The sequence below is a fragment of the Oreochromis niloticus genome, linkage group LG19 (genome assembly GCF_001858045.2).
Source record: "Oreochromis niloticus isolate F11D_XX linkage group LG19, O_niloticus_UMD_NMBU, whole genome shotgun sequence".
Classification (NCBI taxonomy): Eukaryota; Metazoa; Chordata; class Actinopteri; order Cichliformes; family Cichlidae; genus Oreochromis; species Oreochromis niloticus.
Genome location: NC_031983.2, coordinates 17,569,665 through 17,594,479, shown reverse-complemented (window position 1 = coordinate 17,594,479; position 24,815 = coordinate 17,569,665). Strand labels below are relative to the sequence as shown.

The 24,815-nt window shown below is 40.6% G+C and overlaps 1 protein-coding gene across 3 annotated transcripts; it reads left to right on the top strand.

The window, feature by feature from the left end:
* The first annotated feature begins 1,609 nt into the window (after window positions 1-1,609).
* keap1a (kelch-like ECH-associated protein 1a) lies at window positions 1,610-22,528 on the top strand. Of its 3 annotated transcripts, XM_005477224.4 has the most exons (13): window positions 5,626-6,027; window positions 11,490-11,665; window positions 11,845-12,347; window positions 14,497-14,696; window positions 14,790-14,946; window positions 16,197-16,289; window positions 16,462-16,608; window positions 16,693-16,799; window positions 17,490-17,619; window positions 17,969-18,165; window positions 19,794-19,999; window positions 20,474-20,650; window positions 21,238-22,528. In XM_005477224.4, the coding sequence occupies exons 3-13, from the start codon at window positions 12,135-12,137 to the stop codon at window positions 21,417-21,419; spliced, it is 1,809 nt and encodes a 602-aa protein (XP_005477281.1). In that variant the 5' UTR covers window positions 5,626-6,027; window positions 11,490-11,665; window positions 11,845-12,134; the 3' UTR covers window positions 21,420-22,528. The 3 variants fall into 3 exon arrangements, with proteins under 3 accessions (XP_003442964.1, XP_005477281.1, XP_025756661.1); XM_003442916.5 differs by lacking the exon at window positions 5,626-6,027 and adding an exon at window positions 1,610-1,692 and having other exon boundaries at window positions 11,490-12,347; XM_025900876.1 differs by having other exon boundaries at window positions 11,490-12,347.
* Window positions 22,529-24,815: the final 2,287 nt, after the last annotated feature.

Here is a 24,815-nt window from a genome sequence, read left to right as displayed (position 1 = left end):
CTTGCTGCTTTGGTTCACACTCGCTGCTCTTACGTTATTTGCGTGCGTGCATGTGTGTGCATGGGTGTGTGCGGCAGGGTAAAATTCAAGACGGGAAAAGAAAAATCGAGAAAAGCAAACAAATGCACATGCACAGTAGCAACCAGGCAAAAAAAGAGCCATGTAGATTTTGAAAACAAGTCTAATATTTGCCATAGGAACTGGCTGAGACCTAAAGCAAACTGTCTAAGGACCATATCTTCAGATAAATGTTAATGTTTTTCTTGGGTGTGCCTGTTTCATGTTGGAAACTTTTACTTTTGGTACTTGGCTCCAGTATTTTAGAGTTGGGTATTCACACTTGTGTTGATAATTTTACTTCTATAAAGGATCCCAATACAAAAGCAACCCTGGACTTCTCTGCATGCTGCTGTGAGAAAACACGACTTATTGTATTCTTTGTCCTTATTACTCAGACTCATAGAGCATAGAGAAAAATGTCAAATATTTGTACATGCCCATGCAGACATTCCTGCCCAAGTTCTTACCCTAACTTTAATTGCATATTATGTGTCACAAAATGAGTCAACAGAGGTGAATCACCCACTATCATGTATTTATAGGCATCTTACTGTGAATGAGAGTGGTGTGGTGTTCGCTTGAATTAAGATAAGACCTTTATAATTTTACTGCATTGTGAATGGACTAAGCCTGGACTTAGTTAACCGCACTGGCAGGTCAAACAGCATACTGAAACTAAGATGACAATACAGAAATTCAAGTCAAAACCAGTTTCTTTGTGACACAAATCAGCATGGCTCAGAAAAATAAACTAGGAAATAGTCAACTGAGCTAGACAAAATTAAAAAATCTGCATTGCTCATCAATTACTGGCAAATTCTTTCACGGCATTGTGAATGATTTGTTGTGTCTTTAACGGGAAGCAGAACCTTCTAGTGAACCAGCCAGCTGACTGCTAGTAGCCTGGCTGGTTTGTCATGATGTGATGCAACATTTCCAATAGTGGCAACATTTGCAGGAAGATTTTGGATTTTTGCTCTTGGTGTTGTGGGTGTGGTGTGCCATGCATAGATAGTATTGTTACCAAAGGGACAAGCAGATTTCCTGAATGTCACCTTAGCTGAATCCATAGGCAATGTACCGCTGAGCGATATTACTCCCATGTGAAAATGCCAGTGGGCTGAGAATTATTGTATAAAGTTTCAAAGCAACAGGGTGCCGGTTTAGCTCACCGTAATGAGTTAGCGACCAACTGGCCTGGGTTCGAATCTGACCCCGGGCCTTTGCTGTGTGTCTTTTCATTTCTATCATCATGCAAAAGTGACGGAAAGGTAGCTATACTCGTCTTTAGTTAAACATAAACAAAAACAACAAAACATAAGAAGTCGCCGAGCAAGTCTGCTCAAGAGAAGCTTGTACCTCATGAATTATTTTGCAGGAGTTCCCGCTTGGTTTTTTACAAGTCATTCACTTTGCGTGTGCTGTTTATCTTCTTGGAATTAAGTCAAGCACAGACAGTGTGGCCATTTGCCAAGGGTGTGGCATGTCACCTCTGGTGCAGCATTAGATATTCACTGACAGGATATCAAGGTATACTTAAAGCCTGGTTGTGTTTGATGTGGCTAGAAACATCACTTGTATGTCTGGGACAACAGAGTAAGGACCCAGGTGTGGGAGGAAGAGGAAGTTACTGTAAGTCAATCATGCTGTTTATGTATCTTAGGTACTAGGATATCATGCTCAGGAGCGTAACAGAATTAACCCTTTAGCATGTTTTCATTCTAAATAATCATATTGAAATCTTGCATTTTTCAAGACACTTTTATACATACATTAACTGTGAGATAGTCAAGGAAACAAAGTCACTTAATCCGGCTAAACCAAAGTGAATGGATCACCTGGGAGTATTTAGACTTAGAAATGTGAACCCTGACATTATCCTTTCAAGTCCTGTTAAGTCCGTGTACCAATGTATCTCCAAAACACCAACTATTCTTTAAATTACAGTAACCAAGTGATTATTCAGAGGTTATTAAGAACCTTTTCTGCACAATACTGTATTGACAAATTGCACAGATCACCCACGCAATACAAGCTGGAGGATATTGCTAAGTGTCAGTGTTACTAACTGCCACCACCAAAAAGGGGCTTTAACCAATCATAAGACTGACATTTGAATAAAAGTAGCAAGTCAGATCAACTGTTAAACAAGTCAAACATAGCTCTTTTACTTCTAGCAGTAAACCTCACATGCTCACTACATTCACCCCCAAATATTAAAAGGAAAATGCATGGATTTGTTTGAGATGGGATAAAACAGACTCATTCCATTTGTTGTTTGCATACCGATGATCTGTGTTTCTACACTAAACAACAGTGTGCTGTAACACCTACACTACTGTGCAAGATTTTTGAGACATCCTTCATTTCTTCATAATTTGTTTCTAAGGTGATAGACTTTATTGTGTTGTTTTAAGTGTTGTTGAGCACTAGTTTTCATTTTCAGTCCAGTCCTTGTCCCTAACCATTTTCAGAAGACTTGTTTTTTTAGTTGTTGTTGTTGTTGTTGTAGTTTCTTAAAGTTGCTTAACATTGACCTATGACTCATTTAAGCATAAAAAAGACTCTCAACACAAGGGATGTTGTGCCTGCACATAACAAACTACTTAGCAAAGAACCCATGTCAAACTGTATCTTCACTTGTTACTACCAGCCTGTAGCAAAAAAGCCCAACTTGTTCCTGTTTCTTTAGCTGAATCTATGAAAAATGCCAAAGATAATATGATAGGATACTATTTCATGATAGCATGAAATAGTGTTTTTCCATCAATAAGGTGATAGCCAAAGAGCTGTTAGCCAATAACTTGGCATATCTCAGCATGGTGTACAGTGTTCTTCATTCATTTGAGGAAATGGAGGACAAAAGACGTGACAGGCCTAAAACAAGTATTTACAACACATGAAAGTCATTTCTTAAGAAATAGGGGGAAATAACACCAAAGACCTCACATAGGACATGAGGTCTTTGATGAGTTGATCCATGAACTGCTCACCAAAGCCTCATCAGAAATGATGAGATGGCTGTCAAGAAGCCATTCTTAATGAGCTATGCTGAATTACACAAGAACTGGACTGAAAATAATTTCCAACAGGTCTTATGGAGGGATGAGTCCAAATTTGAAGTTTTTGGTTCAAATCGCTGGGGGAGGTTCAGGAGAGTCACAACAGTGAGTCTATAAAAATGGTGGGGCTGTATTTCTTGGAGATCTTGTCAAAACTGATGAAATTATGAAAAATCCCACCATGCAAAACCATCTGAAAAGCATCTGATTGTTCATTTTTCAGCATGACAATGATCCCAAATACATTGCTAATGCAGTAAAAGTATACCGGGATAGAAAAAACACAATGAAAGTCATGGATTGGCCTCCCTAGAGTCCAGACGTCAACATCATTGAAGCAGTGTGAGATCATCTTGTTATTGAATGGAACAAAAGGCAGCCAACACCCAAAGAGCTTTGAATGTTCTCGAAGAAGTCTGGAGAACTGAAGACTACTTAAAGAAATTACAGCAAAGCTGAAAGCGTGCCCAAGAGTTCAGGCTGAATAAACGTACTGAGACTTGTACAAACTCGTGTCCTGCACTTTCATTTGCATTTCCATGTTTCAATGACCTGTTTCTTAATTTCCTAGAAAATATAATGACATGAGGGATAGTCCAGTGACCCGAAAAACCCTGATAAGCCACTTCCAGAATCTCCCCTGTTGTATTATTTTCCTACGATACCATACAATAAGATATCCAAACAATTTATCATTTTAATGCCTTGTTGGGACTCCAAGGATTGTTTTGTGCTGTTTAAAAGAGTCCGATCATGGACTTGCCAAGGGTAAATCTAATTGTTTCAAGCACATTAAAATATCTATTGTCTATTTCTTGAACTGTGCTGAGGTACATTGACCTCTTTCTGTGTTCAAAAGACTCAGAAAACAAAGGAGAGCATTATAAAAACTAGGAAGTCATTTAACAGGCGTCATCACACTTGCTTGAGAATTCTTTTCTTTCTTACTTGTGTCCAAACACAATCCTTAGACTTCTGTGAAACAATGCTCCTTTCTTCTTGTGACAGCTCTGTCGTCACACATACAGTTGTGGACAGTAGTTTACATACTCATCATGGGCATGAAGGTCATGCTAAGTTTGGCCTTTGAATGATTTCTTTGAACTGTTATTTTTCCAGAGTGGACTGAGTGTATACCACAACAAGTTGCACCTCAACCAAAAGCTTTTGGGAACTATCAACAAGCTCCTGGTATACTATTTGACCACTCTTCTTGACAGAACTGGTAGAATTCATTTAGATTGGTTGGTTTCCTGGCATAGACCAGGCTTTATAAGCAAAATCTACAAATTTTGAATATGGATGAGGCTGGGGCTTTTGTTAAGGCCATTCAATAACCTTAACCCGTTCACGCATAGTGGTCACTAGTGGGCAGCTATTCAAAGGCTGTTTTCTTGTGTTTGTGTCAGTGTTGATGGTATACTTGCACATAAACCACGACATTGGACACTGATGTGTCACTCCATACCCTGCCACCCACTGGTCATTTGTTACTATAGATGTATGACGTGTTTCATTGTAATTATTGTTATTTAACCCTGTCATGCATGAATTATGACAACCTCAATCAGGATTGTTTTCTTAAATATTTTTATTCATCTTTTCATGCCTAAAGATGAATAAAAATACTTAAGAAAAAATCCTGATTGAAGTTGTCATAATTCATGCATGAAAGGATTAATGTTATCCTTCTTTATCCATTCCAAAATCAGTTTTAATGTATATTTGTGATCATCAAACTGTTGGAACAGCCAGTCAAGTATCTCGTTTTCTACAAAGATCTTCTAAAGCAGCCCAGACAAAATTGTTGACAACCCTTACATGGGGTGACATGAGCAGATTTCATTTCAAGCAGACAATCATGAGAAAGGCAAAAAAAATAACCCCCAAGCATGGTTAAAGTGAAGGCTTAAATAACCTCTGTCCCTGTGCTGACAGTTAAATTTATCAGGAAGTATAAAGTCAACGAGTCCAAAGCCACCTCGGCTAGACCGGGAAAATAAAAACAAAAAACTGGCCACGGGCTGAACAGAGGGAAACTTTCAGAACAGACACAAACTGATCTAAGATTAAAGTAATCCTGAGGAATTACAGAGAATAGAGACACATAAAGGAGCTTGACAGATCAAAAAGCACGCAGTTTTGTTTTGTTTTTTAGCACAGATGTAACAAATGATTCATTTTTGATATGACGTCTTAAGATAAGTAACCATGCAGGGGTTTACTGAAACTCAAAGCCTGCATCTAATAGCGCCAAAGAATAAAGCAAACAGGAGACCATTCTAACACGGCCCTGATCTTAATCCAACCGACTGCAGGAAATGTTGTAAATTTCCTCTGCTGCTCACTCTCTTAAAAGTGTGTTTGGCTCTGTGTGTGTGTCGGGTTGTTGGATAAAGGGATATGTTGTTGTTATTCTCGCTGAAGCGTGTTTCAGCTGCGTAACTATTATCTAATTCCTGAGCCGCTGTCCTGCCCCAGTCGAAGTTCAGTTTCACTTTGAGGAATGCGGCGTCCGACTAGTTGCCGTGTAGGTCTGAACATGCGTAGTTATTGCCCCGCACAATGTTTGCGGAGTGAAAAGTTGCAGTGTCATGTTGGTGTATATTCCTCCTCCCCCAACACCAGCACCGCCACCAACACTACAGCCTTTGGACGTCGGCCCTCAGCGACTCAGAGCACCGACGAAGTTCACAAGTGCACATTTGTCCCTTTGACGTGGAGGACGAGATATCAGCGGGTTTCCTGGTAGGACGGAGAGCTCCGTACAGAGAAACACCGGCGAACACTTATCGTGCTGATTGGGCAAGTCTTGCGTAACTTGCTTGAGTTGGCTTCTGTATGAATGCGCCCCGTTCTCTTGCGACGAGGAGTTTTAGCTGCTGCCGATCAGGTGTTTTTCTAGGTAAGTGAATCTGCAGCTGTTAAGAGAATAAAACCAGAGCGGACGCGCCCTTCGGTTGGGGGAGAGGAGAGAGAGGGGGATCACTGTGATGTGTTTAAAGACGGTTTCGTGAGTTTGTGATCCTCCAGCAGCACTCGTGACATCACTATTCCGACATTAGCAACGTTCACGGACAGGCTGATCCGACAGCCCCAGTAGTTTGTACGGTTCTCGTTGAGCAGTGGAGTTTATTTCCTCTCCTGGTGCGCAGACTCTTAAAGGGGAATTGAAACTTTGTCGCCTTGCATGCGGAGTGCTGAATGCTGCTGCTGTGCTTTTTATTTGATTTTTGGTTCTGCAGATAAAATCAAATACTTTTTATTTGACAAAATTGCAAAATTCAAATAGAATCGGGTGGAAACTTGTTTAGGCGCTTTGATTAAAAAATTGTTTATTTTTCAGGACAAGTCAAGCGTGAGGACATTACTTGATATTAGTTCATTAGTTCTCTAAATCATTGCTTTGACGCAAGAAAATGTTAAAAAGGTCTCTATTTTCTGTGCTTCTGCATTTTAAACGCAGATCCGGTGGCCATAGTTTGTTTTCTTTATCAGTTTATTCAGAAAAAGCTAACAGTCCCCCAGACCAGTTTTAAATCGTATAAAAAATAAAAATGTTGTTGACCCTTAAAAAGGAAAATCTATAAAATGCTTTTTTAAAATGAATAAAAGTGGATACAATTTTTTTTAAAAGAAAAAACTGTATTTTTTTTTTTTATCAAATTAGTCATTAATTGAATAAGGGAATAATAAATGCAAGTTTGTTGATTAATTTGCGAATCAGCGTAATTTTTAATAATAAGAAGAAGAAGGGGGAAAAAAAGATACACAAGTCACAAAAGAGCGTGCTTTTTGGGATAACAAGCTATTTTCCTACACGTTCCAACACAGGCTTGATGTGTATTTATTGTTTCTGTCTCTGGTTGAATGGCACACACAAATAAATTGTAGGCTGTGTAGCACTTGGCAGGGGTTTCTGTTTATTGAACATCCTTACAAGAAGCTTGGGAACTATTTATTTCCTAAATTTCACCACCTCCAGGGTGTCAACTGTTTTTCCTCTAAAGGGAAGGAATGTGATCAGTGCTCTCTGTTCGCCAGCAAGATTACACAAAATATCTTAGGCTGAATGTCATGACACTTGCTAAAGCGTGGGAGTGCGAGCAAAGGGAGAACCTGTTCAGTTTAGCTGGAGATCTGCATCCCTCTCCTCAAATGTGAGAAATGAGGCACTGGGTCGTCTGATTTTCTAAATTATGTCAATTAGACTCTTTATTAGGTCAGCTGTGCATTAACAGAGATATCTAATCCACCAATCAAATGGCAGAAGCTTAGTGCATTCAGGCATGTAGACATGGTCAAAATGACCTGCTGAAGTTCAAAGCGAGCATCAGAAAGGGGGGAAAAGGTGATTTTAGTGACTTTGAACGTGGTATGGTTATTGGTGCCAGATGGGTTGATCTGAGTATTTCAGAAACTGCTGATCTGCTGAGATTTTTCACTCAACCATCTCTAGGTTTTTCACAGAATGGTCAGAAAATGACTTGTTGATGCAAGAGGACAGAGGAGAATAGCCAGACTACTTCGAACTGATAGGAAAGCAACAATAAAATAAAAATAAGATAGCAACTGTGTAGAGGTGCTATCTTATCCAGAGAGAGAGAGTGCACATTAAATGAATTATCACATCTGGAAATAGGCCTACTTCCTTTGGTTTAGGTGAGGGTGCTCTGTGCAGAAAGCAGGATACTTGGCATTCACTTCCTTGGACAGTTACATGCACTGTTCTGACATAGGTGCAATCGGACATCGCACGAACTTTGGTTAGACTTTGTGTTATCACATGCACTGGTCTACAAAATTCAAGCTCGCTGTGCACAGCAGAACTTGCTTACGAGTGTTTTTCTCCTTGTTGGGCTGTTATGGCTGAGTTATCAGATGTTGCAATTCTTTAAAACACTACAATCTTCCCGTGGCATTCAACTCCAGTCTTCCTCTTTTTTTTCCCTTTCCTTTTTTTCAGAAAATGTGCTTTTGTCATCACCAACATTTCGAGAAAAGTCAATGGTGACACAGCAGAGGCACTTTTGTCACTACTGTTGCAAAACATTTCAAAGGATGTGCACTCATTACACCTCAGCAGTTTAGGGCCATATTTTTTTCAGCTTTAAGGTAGTTTTAAAATAAGTAATTCAATCAAATTTCTCAACAGAAAGTCTGTTTTATTTGCCATAAGTGCTGACTGCACCAGTTACTCTTACTGTTCTGGATGTACGGAAGCAATCTGTAAATGGTTAACTGTCTGCCTCATTTGTTTCTTCTCAGAAATTCTGCACTAAGAAAGGCCTGTGATTTATGAAAAGCAAACTCATCTGCAGCCAGAATCAATGGCTTCAATGCTTCTTTGTTTTTAGTGTTAAAAGGATGATTTCATTTAACAAAATTCCACAGAACTGCTTGTAAAGAAAAAAGGAAGAAAGAAACTCCTTAAATCGAACTGAGGTATTTGATGACTAAATGCAACTAAACTAAACTGCACTCCCACCTGCAGTGTTACCGGTGAAGACCTTGGTTAAACAGAACCTTCATATCTAGCTGGAATCGATAAACTGGTCAGACCCAGTGTCGTATCAGCATTACTGTTTTACTCCCTTCTCGAGTGGACTTCTCCCTCTTATCTTTTTTTTCATCATTTTACTGCCATCGGTTTTTCTCTCTTACCCAAGGTGTGCTTCCCTCAAAATCCCTCTTTTTTCTGCCCTACCTCCCCCTTCGTCTGACACATTCGGTCATATGACCAGCAAGCAGGCTGACTAACTGTAGGCTGAGATGTGAGGCAGCTGGTGGCTGAGTAGATTTAATTGTGCAGCTCTGCAAATCCCCTTCTCTCTAAACCACCTTTTGCTTTGACTTAAAAAAAAAATCTTCCAAAATGTGTGGCAATAGTATTTTAATCATGCATGCGTGTTGCCAAAAAGCTGCAAACGGTGACATTTTGCATATAATAGTCAAAAGGATCTTGCGTGGTTTAGCCTTCACCGGGGCCTTGATTTGTCTGCTTTAATGCTTACATGTTTAATGATTCCAAGGGTTCTCACACAGACAAATGCACTATATCTACCAGGCAAGATAACAAAAGTCCTTTCTTCATCTCCACCTCATGAGCTGATTTGTTTAGCTTCAATCTGCAGCAGCAGCAACTGACGCTGGCATGCAGGAGATTTTACTGCTTTGTTTGACAAGTAGGTGATCTAGGTGTGCTGTTCTGCATAAAGAGGCATGCTACAAAATAATTGTTTTTGTCTTTTATTTACTTGCGTTCTTCTAATCATAATTTGACAGCTTTATTTCTTGCATTAATTCTTCTAATTATCTTTAAACCTGTTACTGAAAACCTTTTGCATATCTCTTACATAAGAGGTAAATGAGTGTGTAAGTTGAGAGGACACCCTGTAGCGAAAACAAAACTTTGGCAGTCACTCACGATTCCACCATTGCTCGGTCTATAGTGTCAGTGATTTCAATGAGGCAAATGCCTAATGTTGGAGCTTACTGACCAGACCGCCAAGTTTCTGATTTTACATTACTTCTGATGCGGTATGGCCACTCCTAAAGATTTTTCGCTATCTGTTTGATAGGTTTATTTTGGTTTGTCAGACTAATCAAAAAGATGGCGAACTTCAACATTACACCTTAAACATTTGAATCGCATATTGAGAGTTCCAGTAAAAGATGCACAATACAAGTTCGACACTCGGAATCAGCTCCATATTTTTATACAGCTTTATTTTTCATAAAATAATGAAAAGGGGTGGTTAAACTCAGTTAAGCGCAATGTCAATTGTCCAGTTATTTTTGAGCCTCTCAAACAGGGGCCTGTGTATAAAAATGAACTATTCCTGAATAGTTAATGTAAAATCTTTGGTGAACATCTTGAATTTAAGCCATAAATCTGCACTTCAATCGAAGCTTAACAGTTTGATTTTAAATTCATTGAAGTAGTGGATAAAAAAATACAAAACAAAATAAAATAAGCATCATTGTCTGAACATGTATAGACCAATCTGGCAGGTCAGTATTATGTTAAAATAGCAAGATATACCACATACATCAAAATATGCAAGTTAAAAATTAGCATGTGCCCGACGACTCATTTGGATAGATCAAAGTTGCTTTTTTTCTTTTAATAACTATATTTAATTATTATCTTCAGGTAACATGATAAAAATCTACACATACTATAGGGAAAACTGAAGTACTCTCACTCAGGCTTACTGGTGGGTCTAAACTGGTCATAGGTGTACCCCACCTCCTGCCCTGTGACAACAGTTTAAAAAAAGATGTATAGTTTAAGGACAATGATAACATATTTGTGCATTTCAAATGATAATAATAGCCTGAAAGTCATTATCTGGTAATGTAATTTCACTTCTCTTAAATATCAGGGCCAGATAAGTGTCAATAGTGTTCACCTTTCACTACAGAGATGGACTGTGTGACAACACCAGCTTGCTGTGACGCTGAGAGCTGGTTTTCCTTCGGACTGCTGGAATGTATACCCTCTGTTGCTTTAAATAGTGCGAATTTGTATGTTTATCAGTCAGCTGCTTTCTGCACAATATCAGTCAGTCCCCTGTGACTCACACACAGACCGCTCGCTGAGCCTTAATGAGTGAGCAGAGAGGATTGTAAATGGACAAGTTATCAGGCTTATCAATTGAAAAATGGCTGTCTGTGTACTTTGTAGAGCTGCGACAATTAGCTTTTCAATGGATTGCAAGCTGTTTGAAAACAACCGATTATTTAATAGTTTTCAAGAAAAACTGCTAGACAATTTGTGTGTCTTTGTCACATATCACAGCCAACTGAATGTTTGGAAATCCACCTTCTTTACTTAAATCTGTGATGTAACAATCACTTAATTAATTAATTAAAATAATATTCATTTAAATTCATGAATCCAATCCATTTTTTTATAGTCGTCTAAACTATGTCATCATGACTGACAACATAATGCATTCAGAAATTGTCCTAAGAAATCTGTATTTGGCCAGATGTCAGTCTATGAGGATAAAATATCACATTAATCATATGGAAGCCAAAAAAACAAAAAAGTACAATTATAACTGGTTTATATGCAGACTGTGGACCTGCAGTTATAAAGATCTTAGAAGAAATCACAAACACAGTGATTATTTCCTCGCCTGAAAGCTGTGTCATAAAGCAGTTCATCACAACACGTTTTTTCTGATTCAGTTGTAAGGAAGTGAAACCCACAGTGTGTCACAGTCACACACCCACATACGCATAAGAAAAAAAATGCCATATCCGGAGATCTTGATTGTATTTGCTTCTTTTTAAATCACTGAAAAACTCTCAGCTTTCCTAACACCCTCTCTCTCTGTTTTACCCTCTTCTCTCCAGGATAAGCATCATATGAGTTGAAGAAGAATCCCTGCTATGATACAACTGATTGCAGTTGCACACATGTGCCAACCGCTTCCTTTTTTCATGTAAAAACGCTAAATGGCAGAAGACGTTGGGGAACGTCAGGATGGACTACTTTGAAAAACCTGAGTTCTTTCAAATCCGGACCAAAAGTAATTTCATGATCGTTGCTTTTGCTTTGGGAACCGTGTGACACAAATATTGTCAGTCATGTCAGATAGGGCAGGATACGTGGATGAGCGAGCCTTATGTGGTTCACCATCAGTTTACAAGTATGTTTCCTCACTGTATTTCTGCAGAGAAACGCATGACTTGAGCTTAATTTTTGCAGCATCTGGACATCTTACTTCGCCTGCTGGCTGTAGCAGTGATCACCGATGGAATGTACTATTACGCAGGGGGTTGTCGACATGCTGAAAAACTATTTTTGTGTTGAATTTTTTTGGCAAAATGGAGGAACTGAGGATACTTGCACACTGTAGCCTTTACCTACTGATGAGTTGAAGACCAAAGGAATTTTCTCTGTTGAAAGTCTGAATCCAATGGGATAAGAACTAAAAACGTTTGACTGTAAAAGACTGTATCACTGAAAAACTAAATCTAAAGTGCTTTCTCCCCATAATGCACTGCCCTAAAAAGAAGAAACGTCCAACATGCGACTCCGATTTCTCAGCTATTGTGGTTCCCTCTATGCGTGGGTTTGGGTATCTTGACTACACCGTCGAGACCCATGCTTCAAGGGCCCTGAAGGCCATGGATGAGTTCCGGCAGAACGAAATGCTGTGTGATCTGGTGCTGCATGTCACATACAAGGAGAGGACAGTCGACTTCAAGGTAATGGGTCGTGTTTGAAATTTTAGAATCATAGCGCAGTTTGTGTTGTTGGGTTATTTTGTATGACAATTTAAATTTAATACAAAGGTCAGCATTTAAAAAGTGCTGCTGAAAAACAACACGCAATGACAGCTTTTTCACATTCTGTAAGTTTTTCCATTTGCATTTTAGAAACTTGCAAAGTGCATGCCAAATATAATAAAAGGCTCTCGGACAAGTTAAATATATAAGCGAATAATTATTCAAAATGATTCATATTAATGTGAACCCATTTTTTTTAAGTGTAAATAAAGGAAAAACAATTTGCAAATCTCATAAACCGCATTTTACTCACAATAGAATGCAGAAAACATCAAATGCTCAAACTGAGTAATTGTACCAATTGTAAGACGGTATTTTGAATTCGATGGCAGCAACATGTCTCAAAAAAAAAAAGGACAGGGCCATGTTTACCACAGTGTAGCATCACCTCTTCTTTTAACCACATCCTATAAGTGTCTGTGAACTGAGGAGATCAGCTGCTGAACCTTTGGGAGAGAAACGTTGTCCCATTCTTGTCTGATATAGATTCTACCTGCTCGTCAGTCTTGGGTCGTCTTTGTCATATTTTCTCATTTCCTGATGCTCCAAATGTTTTCAGCTGGTGAAAGGTTTTCAGTGCAGGCAGACCAGTTTAGCACCCAGACTCTTCTACTATGAAGCCATGCTGTTGGAATAGATTCAATATGCGGTTTCGCATTGTCTTGCTGAAATATGCAAGCTTCCTAAAAAAGACGTAGTCTGAGTGGGAGCATATGTAACCTCTATACACCTTCCAGCGTTGATGGTGCCTTGCCACATGTGTAATCTGGCTATTTCATAGGCACTAATGCACCCTGATACCATCAGAGATCCATTAAAATGTGCTTTGGTCAAACAGGATGTGTCTGGATCATGTTCACATACGGCTCCTTTGCACCATGCACGAGACATGCCCAGCTCTACCTGCTTCTCAGTCCTCCAAATGTCGTTCTTACTTCCTTTGAAAGCGTCCTTGCCAGGGTGGCCCTCTGGTCAAGCCCTCTACCTTTAGCCATACCTGTTATCAGCAGCTCTCCACTAAATCCATGCACTTCTTAACCCAGTTAGTTAACATTTAGTGCCCTGGAAAAGTAGGCCCCGAGGATCTGTTAATTTTTAAGGCTAGAGTAACTTGTAAGAACCCCTTCAGCGATCTTATAATAATACACAGGTTTTTACCTTTACTTTTTCACAAGCGGTTAAAAAGGAAATGTCCACAATTTAGACTTTTTGAATGCAGGATATTTAATTTACGCAATTTAGCAGTAGCAAAGCAAAAGCCAAATTAAATAATAATAATTACTTAAGTATAATTTAAGTGATTTGATTATCTAATTAACAACGTTAATTGCATGCTTGACTTTATAATATAACAGAAAAAATGAGAAGAGGAAAAGCCAAGAAATATAAAACCAATTCATGAGTCCAGAGTGTTCGGGCAGTGGTTGCTCCTCTGGCATTTCTTGCTGTAATTTCTAACTGTGGACTCCCACGGCCAGATCTTCAGATGTTTACTGCCTGTCACAAAGAAACTAGAGCAAGAACAGTTTTGAATGTTCCTAGAAGCCCAATAGTATACACTGTGGACATCAAAAAGAGCAAAAATCTCCCTATTTTAAGTCACCCTATTGCTTCTCTCTCACTCTCTCTGGGACATTTCACATAGAAGATTTAAAGCCATTCAAACATCAAAACCACTCCATCACAATGTTGTACTTCAACATGATCTATCATTAACTCCATCACAAATAAATATTCAGTCACATATGAATATACTTTCCTTCATGTCTCATTCAGTTTATGCTATTTTGCTTCAATGGGATTTATCATTAGCTCAGTCACTGGAGACGCTAATCTGCCAAGGTCGAAGCTGAATCACACTCACACACACAAAATCCACACATTAGAACAATTGTCATTACTCTAACTACGTTTCATTTTCAGCCTTTTGTTGTCCCCGTTCCAACTTTTTTTTGTCGCTGCCGTCTAATTCAAAATGAGCTCGTAATTTTTCTTGGATCGCTTGTCATTCAGTTGTTCAGCACATTTCCAGTGTTTCATTATCATCACAACCTTTTTTTTTTTTCAGGTTCACAGAGTTGTGCTGGCCTCCTGTAGCTCCTACTTCAGAGCCATGTTTACCAGCAGCTTCAAGGAGTGTCACGCTTCGGAGGTCACCCTGCGTGATGTCTGCCCTGAGGTGGTCGGGAGACTTATTGACTTTGCCTACACCTCTCACATCACAGTGGGAGAAAAGTGTGTATTGCATGTGCTTTTGGCTGCTATGAGGTAAACATATTTTAGACCCAGACCACTGTGTTAAGTCATATTTTGAGGTGAAGACTATTTAAATGCTCCTCTGCTTCTTTTACATCCTACAAGGTATCAGATTGAGGATGTGGCAAAGGCATGCTGCGATTATCTGATTAAACACCTAGAGCCAGCTAACGTCATTGGCATCTCCCGCTTCGCTGAGGAGATCGGTTGCACAGAACTGCATCAACAGAGCCGGGAGTACATCAATACACACTTCAGTGAGGTAACAGCACATGCAACAGCTTGGACGTGCAGTTATTATTATGAGAAATGGTGTCTTTTATGTCAGATTATTCTCACGTAGCTAAAAAGAAGTTGAGTATTAAAAATGCTGAAGTGCAGTAGTCGTGGTTGTCTCAGGTTACTCTTATACACCACTGCACCCATGTGGCGGTTTATATGCTATTATTGGAAGTAAACTTTGAAGATTAGAACCTGATTGTTGCCACCGTTGTTGGGGGGAGAACCTTTGCTTTTAAAAATTGGACTTCTTAACTGGTGGAAATGCTGCTACCATAGTCCAGGGCACTGATGATTTACCAGCTTCCTGCTTAAGAGAGCAAAACGTTGTGGAGATTATCTAGACTATGTACCATGACTTTGCTGGCCAGTGAGAGGCCACGGGGGAACGTCACCTGATCTAGCAACATCACCAAAATGTGTGTCTGGGAATGGATAGGAGCAGAGGGCCTATTTGCACCTAGGCAAATAGATCCACTTCTGTACTTATCAGCTGAGCCTATATCTGAACTGGGTGCATCGGCCACATTTGGGTGCATTAAAATGCCCTTCTTAACATCTCTTTTCTCTCAGAGAGACATCTGAACAACACTTTGTGAAACGGCACCTTTCCTATCTGCAAGCACTGGTATAGCAGGCCAAACTGCACCCACGGGTGGAGAGCATGGGAACAAGTCCAATCTGGCAGTAACCTGTTCTGAAGACTAACTGGCTGTAGCTAGTTCGGCCAACTCAGTGGGGATGATTTTTTTTAAGGCAAAGCACAAGAGCTGAGAGATAACTATGGTGATAGGTGGATATATGTGGACATATCTTAAATATCTTCAGGCAGGCATGGGGCAGTCTTATCCCACAGAATCATCACTGTGTTTGTTATGTCCACACATAATTATGCACAGCTTAGAGACCCATCTCACTGGCTCGTGTTCTTTTTTGTTTCTGAGCGCTAACCGAAGAACTTTGACTCAGTGTCAGAGTTTAATGCTTACCTAAAACCGAGCTCCACATATCTGAGTCGAGAACAAATCGAGCCACCCTGTCACTGCCAAGCCTTTTAGGCTCTTTTTGCCAATACTTATTCTGACTTCTCCCGTTGCCTTTTTCGTGAAATGATGGAATCTAGCTTTTAAGTTTCTCCCGCTGCCGCATACCTGTCGACTCACATGAATGGAAGTCATTCTTAAAGTTGAAAAGTAAATTGAATGAAATCCAAATGCTGCATCTCTTCTGAAGGTGACCAAAGAAGAGGAATTCTTCAGCCTTACTCACTGCCAGCTGCTGGAGCTCATCAGTCAGGACAGTCTCAAGGTGCTCTGTGAGTCCGAGGTGTGTGACTTTAAAATAAAATTCTGAAATCTGATTGAGAGCCATACAACAGGCATTTCATTCACAAATGGTATTCATTTAAAAATATACTTAAATGAATCTCCTGTTAGATTCTCTATTAGACATAAATAACAAATTGTGCATTGATATATTTTAATAAAATCCACATCAGGTGTATAAAGCCTGCACAGACTGGGTACGCTGGGATATGGAGAGCAGAGCCCCCTATTTGCATGCCCTCCTGAATGCAGTTCACATCTATGCGTTGCCACCTAAGTTCCTGAAGAACCAGCTGCTGTCCTGTCCCATCCTCAGCAAGGTAAGCTGCACTTATAAAAACTAGTATGCAAACAATATGACCCATTTTTCCATATTTTTATTTTGTGTCCTATCTTAATTTTAGGCTAATTCCTGTAAGGACTTCCTGTCCAAAATCTTCCAGGATATGACCCTGAGGAAGCTTCCTCCTGCTCCTAATCGGGGAACTCAGTTCATCTACGTGGCCGGCGGGTAGTTATCAAACACTGTGTATGCTCAGCAAACGTGTGACTTGCTGCAGCAAATATTTTGAGGTTCTGATTGTCATATATTAATCATTATTATCAGACAATACACTGTCGTGGTAATGAGATCAGACTGTGTTTTATCAAGAATTCAGAAAGTGGCTCAGTATGCCATCTGGTGACTGTTAAGCAGGTTACACAGTCTGTCTTCCTTGCAGAGTAGCCCTGCTTTCTGAAACAGAAAAATCTGTTTTTCGACTTAGTGTTATCATAAGAGAAATCATCCTGTATGCGTAAACTTCTAACTGATGATTGAGCTGTATTGACTTTTTTAATGGTCATGTTGTTCTGTTTTCATAGACCTGTTTTATGGGATGATGCTGTTGTGGAAACACAGACACAATCATAGCAATCAGTGCGTATTGACATAAGGAAGAGCAGATAATGACTGGCGTATTATTTTCACATTTCCTACTGATTAAGACTAAATTTTGAGACCAGCTTTGCATGCATACACGAATCACCATATTATGTCTTTGGTTATTTGTGCCTCTATATGACAAGATCCTTTATATCCTTTTTAACCTTTATACAAATAAAAAACAAAGGATTCAAAGTTATGTCACAAGCTCTCATGAAATACTCTGAACATTCATCTTATTAACTAGCCAGTCACTACTTTCTTTTGTCTGTTCAGATACCGGCAGCATTCTCTGGCATCGATGGAGGCTTACGATCCAAGGAGGAATATGTGGATAAAACTGGCTGACATGGGGACGCCATGCAGTGGTCTGGGAGCCTGCGCACTGTTTGGACTGCTCTACACTGTATGTTGCATCAGTTATCATACGGTCAATGAAATGAGCTTTAATTTGTGCACAACACGCAGAGACCAGATACAATGCAGTAAACTCAGAGTTACTCTTGCTGGACTCTTTATTCAGTACACCTGCTCAACTCCACATAAATGCAAATATCTAATGAGCCAATCACATGTCAGCAGCTCAGTGCAGTTATGGATATAAACATGGTCAAAACCACCTAATGAAATTCATATCAAGCATCAAAAAAAGTGTACTTAATGAAGTGGCCAGTGAGTGCGATTTCAGGGGGTTTTTTGTTTGTTTTTTTTTTCACTTTTCTCAACATAAACTTTTAAACTGTTCTTAAACACAGGTTGGAGGCAGAAACCTGTCACTTCAAACCAATACAGAGTCCAACGCCCTGAGTTGCTACAACCCCATGACCAACCAGTGGAGCCAGCGAGCCTCCCTCAACATCCCCAGGAACAGGGTCGGGGTGGGCGTGGTGGATGGCTGCATCTATGCTGTCGGAGGCTCCCAGGGCTCGATACACCACAACACGGTGGAAAAGTGAGACATCTCTGTGCTGTTATTTGAGGATTTATGTATTTAACTCGACGCTCGAGAAGCAATTTGACTTCATTAAAGTTGTGTTTAATAGGCTGAATGTGCAAGCACAGATTTTCTTTTTAAGATGCAGATTTTTAGAAGCGCAGTTACCTCGGCGCACGTATGGGGACTGGCACGAGGGAGATTAAATGAATGGCTGCTATTCAAGCTAAAGAGCAGTCAAGAATTTGCTGGTATTCCTCTTAGCCTAATTAGACATCATAACATCAAAAACATGAAGTCTTTCAAAACATGTACAGACAAACTTCTTAGGAATGTAGATCTTGTTGCGTATACTTTACCTCTCGTTGCCGCGAGAAGGAGATATAATGCTTTCATGTAGGTTAGATCACTAACAGAAAGTCTCAAAAATGGCACTTTCTATTGATATTATTAGCTTTCGTTTCGATATCTAAAGAACTCTACTTCAAATGTGACCTTAAACGCTTTTTTTTAATAGATTGAAATGTAAAAATGTCTTAAAGATGCAAGTCACCAGAGAATTATTAGAGCTCATCAGAAACCAGTTGGAAATCTTCTTCTGAGAAGCTGCTAAATATAATGAAAGCTGATAAAAGTATTGAGATGAAAACTGAAAGTGTAACACATCAAAGGAGACGAGAGCATTTATAGTAATCAATGTTGGCAGTAACGGCTCTTCTCCCGAGGATGCTTCCCAAACGAATCCAAGCAACATGCCGGAGACTCGGCGGGGAGTCGTACCTCCTTGCTCCTAATTTGCCGCTGTTGCGCACCTCGCTGTAGATGCAGAAATTTCAGCGATCATAGTGCAGGGCCAACGTCAGCGCGAGGAGCGACTTGAATTTAGTGCTGCTTTTTTCAAAGGCGCGATCCCAACATTAAAGGACAGGTGATGCAATATAAGCCACACTCCTATCAGCAGTTTTCAGCTGGAATACGCCCAGTGCCAGCAACTGTGCCAACACGCTTTTAATCATTAACCAGTCAGAGTACATGATGTCCCGTCTGCTCATGTTGATTGTTTCTTGTTGTCATGCCTTCCATTATTTGCCTATGCAAAGAGTCCTGGGGGTTGTTATGCAAGAAATATTTAGAAATATATACATTATTTCTGCTGAGAGCTAGACATGAAGATTGATATAGCTCTTGCATCTTGTTGGTAAATTACTTTAGAGGTGCTGGTAGGCAGGGTTTTTGTTTTTTTGCCCATCCTTGAATTGAGCAGCTGTTTCCTGCTGCTGCCACTCTTTATCCCAAGCTGTTTTTATATTAATTCAGCCGGTTTTCTCCAAGGACACGACTGGACTTTCTTGTCTCTCTGTGCGCTCACTGGTGTTGCGATAGCTTTGGCTTCAAATACAGCTTCTTCATAGTTGCCAAACATGGTTGCCAGCTTAACCTAATCCACTTAAAGTTGACTGCTCGTGTAGACCGAGAGGGTTGCCGCTCGCAGCCGCTTCGCACCGAATCGGTTTAAAGTTTGCGGCGCTGATACATTAATTTAATTATGTCAGTTGACTAATATGTAATATCATTAGGACTTGTCAACAGATTATCATTGCACTAAGTGCTCTGCATGCACTGCACAAATGCTGTTTGGTTTGCAGGTGGGATCCGGAGTCTAATCGCTGGACCTTTGTTTGTCCAATGTCGGTTGCTCGCCTGGGAGCCGGCGTGGCGGTGTGCGGGGGGGCCCTGTATGTAGTGGGGGGCTATGATGGACAGAACCGCTGGAACACAGCTGAGAAATATCAGCCTGACACTAACACCTGGCAACAGCTGGCTCCCATGAATACTATACGCAGCGGACTGGGTGAGTTTGTGGGCATTTTCTGGCTCTTATGAGAAGCAGGTTTAGACACATATAGTGTGTGTTTACCTTTTTCATGCTTGTCTTTAGTACTCTCACACAGTCTTTACTCTTTCTGACCTATGCCCAAAATAAGGCTGCAGGCAGCTTAGTATAAAACAGGAAACAGAGGGACAGCACTAACTTTGTGCTCTCCCAAGATAATAAAATCTGACCTATCAGCACCTCAAAAAGTCACTAAGTAACATGTTACTTTTTCCACTGCACTTGCCTAACAAACAGCCCAATGTAAAACTGCAACCTGTTCTCTTTTTTTTTACACGTCTGCCTTTGTACAGATTAAAATAATTCAGATTTCTGCTAAGATGACTGCAATCATGAGAGTTGTTTCAGTCTTCTCGTCTGATGTTCTCCAAGAAACTCTGTGTGGCATGTTTATGTTGCAAATTTCATTTTTTGTGCTGTTTTTGCTTGCAGGTTTGGTGTGTGTGAACTCTTACCTGTATGCTATAGGAGGCTATGATGGGCAGAGCCAGCTGGCCACTATGGAACGCTACAACATAGCCAGGAATACGTGGGAGCCGAGGGCCTCGATGCAGTACTCTCGCAGCGCACATGGAGTCACTGTCCACCAGGGATGCATCTTCGTCTTCGGTCAGTCGGGTTTCTAATGCTTGGTATTAAGTGTAAAAGATCATGAACCTTTTCATAAATCTAAGCGAATTATACAACTGCATGACTCTGAAGCGCTGAGTGAAAAATGTTGCTCTTATCAGTGTCATTAATGTTTACATGATAATATATCTGTAATAAACGCTTCCAAGATTTCTACTGAATGTCACAACACAGACTTTTAAATACTGACTACTTAAGTAATTAAATCCCTCTCGTTGACCGGCAGGCAGATCAGTAGGTGTTGCTCTGTTACCCTAGAGTGAGCTGCACTCTGTTTTCTTCCTAATCTGGCTCACTGACTCAGTGTTATTTAATAAAATGAAGTTAAGCGTGGTTCCGATGCTGATAGTAAACTGATATGCAGCTGTCGAATTAAATATCACATTGGGAGGAACTCATAACTGCAATTTTTTTTAAGTTTTAAAAAAAGGAAACGTATTCTTTAAAAATCAGTTTTTTAAATTAGTTCTGAAATCGCAAATAAACCCCCTAAAGACAGAATAATTAATAGTTATTTATTGATGCAACTGTTTGCTAATCATAGTGTGTGTGTGTGTCCCATTTAGGAGGTTTTAACCAACACGGCTTTCTGTCCAGCGTTGAATGCTACTGTCCCGATAGAAATGAATGGACGTGTGTCACAGACATGCCCGTTGGACGCAGCGGCATGGGCGTCGCTGTTACCATGGAGCCCTGTCCCGGGAGCCTGCCTGAGGAAGACGAAGAAGAGGGAGATGCGATGGGATGAGGATAGAATCTGTTGAAGTCTCAAGTGGTGAATACACTTCTAAGTGGTGCTGCTTTTCAATGGGGAGCTGTGCATTAAATGACAATATTTCCAAATAAAAACAGCTATCCCCCACCTGAACTGATCTCGGTTGCACTGTGGAACACTGCAGGTATTGAGTATATGGGAACTTTGAAGAGGAAGGAATATATTTCTACATCTGCTGGGGATCAAGTGATGCAGTCAGTATATGATAGTGGCCTTGCAATCAACAAGGTGCTACTGAATTAATTACTATTTAATTAAATATTGTTCTTCTTAAGCTTCTTTTTAACTCCTCAGTGTTTTGTTTAGAAGGCGAACTTATTTCTAGGTCCTCTCTACATTTGACTTCTTCATTTTGTGCCAATGTAGTTTCACCCAAAGCTGCCTTTTTTCTGTGTAATTACTTCACTCTGTTTCAATGAATCAAATGTGTAAATGAATCAAATGTGTAAATGACAAAAATATTTATAATTTGCATTTTCTCATTTGCCAATTTGTTTCACTTCTTGTGTTCTCATCGGGGAATCGTGCAGCTGCGGTATGTAACAGCAGATGCATCACCACTAGATGGTGGAATAAGTCCAAGAACAACTGTGCACCGCAACAAAAATGTCTTCTCTGGATGGCCGTGCAAACGAACTCCTGTGACACTGACAGTTTAGATATGACAAAGGCTTTTTGGCTCTAAATCGACATACAGCCACCTGCCCAGGACTAAGGCATGCGAGCACTATGAGGGGTAATATCCCACTTTGATAAAGAGTATGTGTCTATGTTTTATGGCTCACAAATAGTTAGAGCTAACCTGCAGAACCCTCACAAAGCCTTTATTCCAGCATTTCACAAGAAAGACAAGGCGCTGGAGTCTATACAGCATTAGTCATCGACCACAGACGTCACTTGCGTGTTTACCCATCTCTGCACTACTGTGCTCTATCTCCTCCATGGCTCACCTGCAATTATCCTAGCAGGTTACCAAAAAAAAGACTATCCCAGACAGAGCTGTTATTCAAAAACAATAATCATGTTTTCTCATGAGATTTATGAGAAACTAACAAAGGGAAGAAATAAAATGTTCACATGTGTGTTCTGTTGATTTCCTGAAATAACAAATGGACAGGTGATTATTGTTCTCATGTTTGTCTCCCTTTGAATGGACCTCAGATGTCAAACTCGCGCACGTTCATTATTGACAGAGCAACCTGTTGGGTAATGAACAGAGATGGAGTAGGGGCGGAGGGGAAGTGTTGCGTGTCCGGGCCTCAGATAGTGCGAGTGGAGACATATGAGGGAGAAGAATGGCTCTTACTCACTACTTAAACCCCTGCACCACACCAAGTGAGTCACATGGCGAACGCATGACGTAGGAGCCTCATACACATTGGATACACACGTGTGTGTCCACACCACAAGCACAATTTTTTTGCTTTATCTGTCACACACACACACATGCGTGTGTGTGGACACTCATGCAAAACAAAGCTGGCTGTCTCTCATTCACAGGCTGTGGAAACAGATTTGCCTCAATGTGTTCATTGTCTCATGAGGGGAGGGGGAATAAAGAAAGAGATGTAGCACTGTACAGCAGGGAGGTTTGTCTCCCATAGAGAATCAGTGGAGGAAAATTAGTACGCACACAGATACAAGTCCGTCTTTTGCGCGCTCGCTGCACTAACGCCAAACAGTTGCACAACCCCAAGAGGAACTGCTAGGGGAGAATCTCGGTCTGATAAAACATGGGCGATGTGCTCACTGAAAAAGGCAGCTGCAAAGTGATAAGAACTGTAAAAACAATTCTGCTCAATTATTATTTGGTCCTTCCCCACCACTAGCACCCATACCCAGAAAGAGCTGGTGAGGGATGTCTTTATTATGCCAACAAAATCTACTTTGGCCATAAAAACATAGGTCCCAAGCCCTTTAAAAAAAAGGGCTAGAGTTAAGGAATTTAGCGTTGTGTTGAGAATGCAGATTCATTGTGAAGAACACCTGATCTGACCATCAGTCACTGCATAACATAGCTGGCAACTGTGCAGCATGCTGAAGGTCCATGTTAGATTAAAAAGTCTACAGGAGCTTAGAAATGCTTCAAGTAATGTAACACAGAGCTGTTTTTTTTTTTTTTTTAAGTCTGTTCAGGGTGAAGGAAGCCTGAAGGGGCCGAAGCAGCGTGTTCCATCACTGAGTATTACAATAAGGCTTATCCTGTTGGATATGGCTTATTCGGCCTTATTCAGATCCGCACGCAGGCAGGAGGTAGAATCAAGGCTCTATAGGATCTGAAGAGGTGGGGGGCTTTAACGGCAGCGGGCCTGCTGCTAGATGTGTGTAGGTGTGACCTTGGGAAGTGATGACCTAATCAACATCTCTGCCTGCAAAGCTAATCTGTTACATTCTGAAGGATGCTCCTACGATGGAGCCATCCATGAAGGTGACATTGGTGAGCGGGCTGGTTGCGTGGAAGCGCACCTCTTAATGAGGCACGAGCAAACACATTCAAATGAGGACTACAAGCGCATGTGAGTGCTGTCCCCGTGCATGCAAACACTGCACGCATGTTAGTCGTGCGAGAAAGATTCACGTAGACACACTCATAATGAAAGTTGCGATGTTAAAAACCATTCGGTTTACATCAGCTGATGGCCCAGATGCGTGCAGCAGGTGTTTTCAGCATGATGGTGGTTAAAAGGTCACGCTGCTTTCTCTAATCTGACCCCAAATGCTGCAGATTTTCTGCTCTGAAACATGAAATCATCAGGTTCACTACATTTTTACCTTTTTTGTCTTCATGGGAGGACTTTTTCATGCATGTGTTGCAGTTTTCCTTATTTTTTGAGGGGTGCGGGGGGCACCGCACCCAACCCCACCTCCAGCAGGTGTTTTGTTGTTGTTGCTGTTGGGCTTTTTTTTCCCAATCTGAGCTGCTGCAGACCTGGATTAAGTGTAAATTTAACAATGAGATCACCAGACATCCTCTGCATTGTCTGCATGAACAGCCTTGCCCTGTTCTCCGCGAAGCAGATGCCCTTAAGCAACGCACGTCCTGCTGATGCAGTGGGGCTGATCAGTGAAGAACAACAACAGACTGACTGGCAAAGATGTTTGGACCGCTTGTGAACAAAATGAGTGGGAAGCTGAGCATATATACATATGTGCTGAGCCAATAACACACTGCTTTTTGAGCAGTTGCACACTCTTGTTTTAAGACCACAAAGCAAACAGGTCTTTGAGTAGCACCAGCTGAGATTATTCTTCCACATTTACCATGCTGCGTGTTATTTTGCATTGTTTTTGTGCGCTGGCTTGATATGGGTGCACATGACCCCACAGCTATTATAGCTTAACCATTTGGATATTGAGCATCACCTGATG